The 6000-nt window shown below is 43.9% G+C and overlaps 1 protein-coding gene across 1 annotated transcript in view; it reads left to right on the top strand.

The window, feature by feature from the left end:
• Window positions 1-3400, top strand: part of LOC119399831 (cytochrome P450 9e2) — a 31012-nt gene extending 27612 nt beyond the window's left edge. Inside the window, exon 8 of the mRNA XM_037666688.2 lies at window positions 3287-3400. Within this exon, the coding sequence (XP_037522616.2) occupies window positions 3287-3376 (90 nt within the window). The 3' untranslated portion in view covers window positions 3377-3400. The remainder of the gene's footprint in view (window positions 1-3286) is intronic.
• The last annotated feature ends 2600 nt before the right edge of the window (window positions 3401-6000 follow it).

Here is a 6000-nt window from a genome sequence, read left to right as displayed (position 1 = left end):
AGAAGAGTGAAAGGACACCTTTTTTTCTTAGGGTGTAGACTGCAATCTATGATGTTAATGAAGGCTTGCAACCACTGGCTCCAAGGTTACCAGGACTTGCAGTGCGCTTCGAGCTGATGGTGGTGTCATTGCGGTGAGGAGTCTGCGCATTGTGCTTATGGATGACCTCAACACATTGAAGAATGTTAAGCTAGGAATTGTCTTCAAGCGGGACTTGAACCAAGGCACTTTGCGTGACAGTAGATTATTCTACCATAGAGCCATGCTGGTGCTACATACTATTCGCAAAAATAACATGTACAGGCGTCAAGTCAGGCGAGGAACGACGTCAACTGATGTAATATTGCATCACAGAAGAACAAACTACATCAGGCGCCGCACAATGTGAACTGCGTAACGAGTGGGTGGTTTAAGAGCTTCCCACCCATTACAAAGGGCTCAGCCATAATCATCATCATAAGCATCCACAACATCAACAAAAAACTGAGGAGGAGCGAAGCATGTAGGGAAGGATGTTTTAGCTCCACTAACCTGAAACCTGGGAGGGGCGAAGCATGCAGTGTGCGCCGTGTTACAGACGGCAAAATCATTACTCTTTACTGCTTTACTCGCCACTGGTCCGCTAATGCACCATCACTTTGCAGATATGTTTGAAGAAGTAGTGTTTCAAATAGATGATTTTACCGTAGAGAGGCATATTTGTGTATCTGGATTTAGATAAGAAACTTGAGCACTTTGGTAAGTTCCACTGGTGGTTCTGACTCAGCTGCTAAGCCAAACATAATATTTTAAGCAGTAACGACGAACCTTTAACTCATAATATGCATGGTATGGAGTGGTGGCGAGTAGTGGGATTTAATCAATTTTTGTAGCGCATACTCCTTTATGACGGAACGTGACGACGACAACGCCGACAAGGCGAGACCTTAAGGTGCTTCGCCCCTAAAAGTGCAGCTACGAAGGTGCGCATAGTTCCTTGCAGACGCTTATTGGGTACCTCGCTACTTCGCAAAACGATGAATTATGGCGTAGTGAGTACTACCCTACTTCGCGAAATGATGGCGATTATGGCTTAATGGGTATTTCTCAACAGTAGTTCTCGCAGTTGACCTAATTTAGTTTACAACGGGCTCTATATATAGAAACGAAGGTCCTACAGGTTATGCTGCGGGTGTACTGCGTGTACCGCGCGGACCTGGCGTATTATGTTATTAGAGGACATATTTCTTTATTTAAATATTTTAAATACCTTACAGTCCTCAGATGAGGCATTGTGTAAGGGGGTGGTTCAAAAAGTGAACTTCCGTAGTACTTTCATCACACGATATGCATGAACAGCGGTATGTACCAGCTCACATATTGAGGAGAGGTGTAGTACCAACATAATTATGTAGTCAATGCAGCATTCTTTAAAAAAAAAGCAACAACGCTAGCAAAATACAAGATTTATTAAGGGCTTAACCACATAAGCGATTATCTATAAAGTCATGGATGCAAGCAAAATTGAAACATAAAAATACAGACACCGCAGCGGTGGCTGCATAGTAAAGCGTTTCCTTCTAATGCGGTAGGTACCGGGTTCGATTCACACTGCTGACCGCAACTTACCGGTTTTTCCAAAAGGTGTAGAAGAGTACACTGACCTGGCGCTCGATTGTTCCTGGGTACTCATCTCGAAAGGAGGCCCCATAAGATTCTGTAAAAGGCCCCTGGGCACACCTAAACCAACCACAGCTTTCGTGAAATAGTCGAGCATCCGCCGCTGCTGTAGGAGGTAGAGAATTGCTGCTTGCGGGTATCTACTTGTGAAATATGTACAAGGGCACTTCCGGCCTGGTGCTCGGCAGAACAAAGTGCACAGTCGCTTGGAAGGGCAACCACCCTGTGGGAAATCGGCTGCATGGGACCACCTAACGAAAGACAATTCTGTTTTTTCTCCACTTCCTAGCGTCTAAGTTTAGCCAAAGGCATATTGCGTTGATGTAATTTTCTTTGTATAAACGATAGTGGAGCCGAATGAGATCAATTAAGAAACAGATTAAGTATAAATTACGACGAAATGTTTCGCACGTAGATTGCTGGTTAAATGGATGTTCTTGACTGCTTTTGTCCTTTATGCATTTCTTTTCCCTATGTGATTATGTGCTCATTTTACCCCACTGTGCAACAGTTCCCGCCGGAGTTTGCAGTATTGTCAAATCATATAGATGTAACACTGAGACAGGCTTTAAAATTGAAGGATGAGACATGTGACTGCTTTGCAAAACGCAAAAAACTTCTGTATCTTGACTAACCTCCGCTAAAAATGAATCTTCGGACGCAACTATATACGCATGTAATCGAAATACTACCGCATGGATCTCAATTTATTAAGGCGCAAATATTCAGGCGGTAACGCCGGCGAGCGCCGTTACCTACCGATAGCAAATAAAGCTCACGCGACCAAGTGGTGGCATCACGTGACAATATCACACGTAGCGAAACGACGCCATCATGGGATGACGTCATGACATACCCCTACGTCATGCAGACGTTGAAGTTGTTTAGAGGTTCATGTAGCCGTAAAACCCACACACGCCGAGATTTCGCGTTGAAAGCAATTAAGGAGACGCAGGTGCCTCTGTAACTATCTTACTCGTTATTCCCGCTTAGGGATTCCAGTCATCTATTTAGTTTACCTCTGTTATTTAATTGCATCATTACATACCGCTATAGTCTTTACTGGCTGTGGTAGAAATGGGATGCTATTCCAGCGCACACGTAGATTCTCAATGAATACACAAAAATGTAAGTTGAAATATCATAAGTTTGGGCGCGGTGGTATTTCATTTCAGTTTAAGACAATGCCGATTGACCATCGGTTGTCACTCGGTCCTTGCGTTGTGCTCTAGATGATGGAATATATATCATTCGCGGCTCTCGCCCACAAAGATTGCTAACTTAATACAAGATGTCACGGAAGTTTTCGGTGGTGCTACTTCATGTCACAAGAGGTAACAATCTTAGACCACGTGGTCACAAGTTTTGATAACGAAGCCACGGAATCGCACTGCAAAGTTAGGCACGGAAACCCACAAACAGCGCGCGAAATAAGCATGTGAACGCAAAAGTAAATCATGTTTGCCACAATGCCGACCACTAACGTGCCTAAACACCAGTAAGAATAATCAGTTTCGAATGCTTTCACAAAGCATGCGCTACTACCAAGTGGTGTTCATTGAGGCAATGACATCAGCGAAGTGATGCGCTTTGCGCTTATAATCTTCCTTGCATTTATTTTTTTCAGCCTGACTTGGAACTCATCACGTACGCATTTCTGCTGGCACCAAAGGACGAAGTTTGGGTTCAGCTACACAAATTAGAGGGTGTAAAATAAAGCTCTACATTCTAGTCAACCCTTTTTCACTTTCTTTCCTTTTGCATTCAACGAGTAATACACTGATGTCGTCATTAATACACGTCTTACACCTCTACACGTGTCAGATAAGGCGAGAAAACCTGCAGACCACGCATCAGTAAAGGCCCTGAAAATTTACCCTTTGATGCGCTATGTGCACAATTGTGTACACCACTTCTTTTTGCTATTTGTAATGACTATGGGCTAAGAAAGAGCAAAAGACTTTCAACTTTGAATGAAATGAACAACCTGCATAATAAATTTGTCTTCACTTAACTTCATTTTGTAGTGCACTGTTGTACATGATCAGTTTGCTGAAGGCACTATACAGTTCGACGAGTCGTTCGACGTGCCCCTTCCAGCGAGCCACGTCAAAAGTATAATTTTACTTTGCTCCAAATGGACATAACCGAAAACAAATTCGCACTAAATTTCTGGCTTAATATTTCATTCTATCAATCAATGACTTCAGAACAGATATTTAATTACAATTTAATTGGGAATAATTAGTATAACACAGACAAATTAAACCATTATGACATTTTGTTTGTTGCAATAGAATATTGAGTGCCTTGAAATAACGTTGTGTCGATTTGACGCATTCAAAGTCAGTTCTTCATATGTGGCGTGTGAAACGGTCCAGTACTTTCGTGTGTACCAGAGGCAACGGTGTTCTGTACTATTGTATGCGACAGCGAAGCACACCGAGCCGGCATTTGCTGCATGGGTTTAGCTTCAACTGTAACAATTTTTGGGGTTTTACGTCCTAAAACTACGATATGAATATGAGGAACATTGTAGGGGAGGACTCCGGAAATGTAGACCACCTGGGGTTCCTTAACGTGCACCCAAATCTAAGTAAGACAGGGTCCTCCATAGCAATTCGCCACAATTAAAATGCGTTCGCCGCTGCTGGGATTCGATCCCGTGACCTTCGGGTCAGATGTCGAGCATCATATTCACTAGACTACCACGGCGAGTGGTTAAGCTTTAACAGTCTAGTAGGGATACAAGTCCTGGAACCTTGCGAGACTATGCTGTAGAGCTTGTAGGCAGTACGATTACCGGCCCCGGGGATGGCATTTAAATGGGGGCAGCGTGCAGTGAAAACGCCCGTGCTTAGTTTGAGGTGCTCGTTCAACAACTTCCAGTTGATCAAAATTAAGCCGGAGTGACAACTACGATATGCCTAACAATCACATCGTGTTCTTGGCACGTAAAACTCTAGCAGTTTTAATTGATCGACTACAGTTTAAAATATTCTACCCCTAGTCTATAAAATTGCGGGATGGTTAAAAGTGCCGCTATAATCGCAAGCCGTAGAAGACTTTTGTTACGCACCACTGAAAACAAACATAAAACATCACCGCTATTTTAAAATTCGGTATGCCTCCTCTACAGTTTTTTTTTGCTCCCGCCGGATGTGTCTACATCCTCACACTGATGGTGCAAACCTCCGCAAATCCTTCATGGGCTGCATTTCTTTTGACGCCTGGGCTGCTACGAAAGCTTCGATTGCTGCCACCTATACATTCATCTTGGTGAATGTTTCAATTTTGCTCGTGAAGCTATTAGGCAGTGCTGGTGCCGCTTTACAATGTTATGCACATATAGTGTGTCCCAGTTTGACACAATAGAGTAAAAGTTCGCAGGCAAGCGTGACCAATATCTCTTAATTGATACTTCTACATAAACGGACAACTATTTACGAAAAACAAAAGAAGGCTGCAGGATCGAAGCTTCTGCAGTTGACTTACGGCGTCAAGTGTCACTGCCGGACTTGTGAGAGCTTTCGACGGCTTTTCTGTTTCTTGAGGCGGATTCCCGGATCGATGCAGATTTCGCTTACGACGGTTTTGAAAATTGCTTAACGCGAAAGGAAGAAACGGCTTTTTTCCGCCACACGACCTTGAAGGGAGCACCACTCAGCGTCTCTGGAGAAAGGAGTCATGGAGGAAAACCGTATACCTTATAAATGCTAGAATAACACGATGTCCCCAAAATTTGGTTAAAATGTACTCAACTGCGGGAAGGATGAAGGAAGAAAAGCGGGAGAAGGCAGGGGGGTTAACCAGACACATGTCTTGTAGCAGGAGCGTAGCTGGGGGAGAGGGTGGTGTTGGCGACTTTTTGAAATTTTGCGTGTGCGTTCGTGCGAGCGATTTTGCACGCGCGAACATAACAAAAATAACGTATGCTTGAACCCTCCCCCTCCCCAAAAAGATGTCTGGCTACGTCACAGTCCGGTTTGCTACCCTACTTAGGGGGACTGGAAAAGGAGAGTGGAAAGATGAGAGAGACAGAGAAGAGGAGAGAAGCGGTAAGCTCTCCCCGAACAGGCCGACAGCTTAAGCAGAGACAATCTGTGCTTATTTAGAACAAAGTGTGAGCGATTTATATAGCCTTGTACTGTACTGGTGGAGCTGTTCCGCTGCAATATTATCGTCTGTTTGAGGCGTTTAAAACAAAGGTCACCGGTTAGGAGTACTCACTCTGCTTGGAAGAGCGGAAATCTGTCTCTAATAGTCGTAACTTTTTACGAAAAAGGGCGGAGCTTGCACTAAGTCGCGCAAGGCTTGAAACAGAGAAACTGGACGATTCTG

This window comes from Rhipicephalus sanguineus, chromosome 7 (assembly GCF_013339695.2).
Source record: "Rhipicephalus sanguineus isolate Rsan-2018 chromosome 7, BIME_Rsan_1.4, whole genome shotgun sequence".
NCBI classification, from domain to species: Eukaryota; Metazoa; Arthropoda; class Arachnida; order Ixodida; family Ixodidae; genus Rhipicephalus; species Rhipicephalus sanguineus.
The sequence above is the reverse complement of the archived record's forward strand: the minus strand, read 5'-3'. Positions and strand labels throughout refer to the sequence as shown.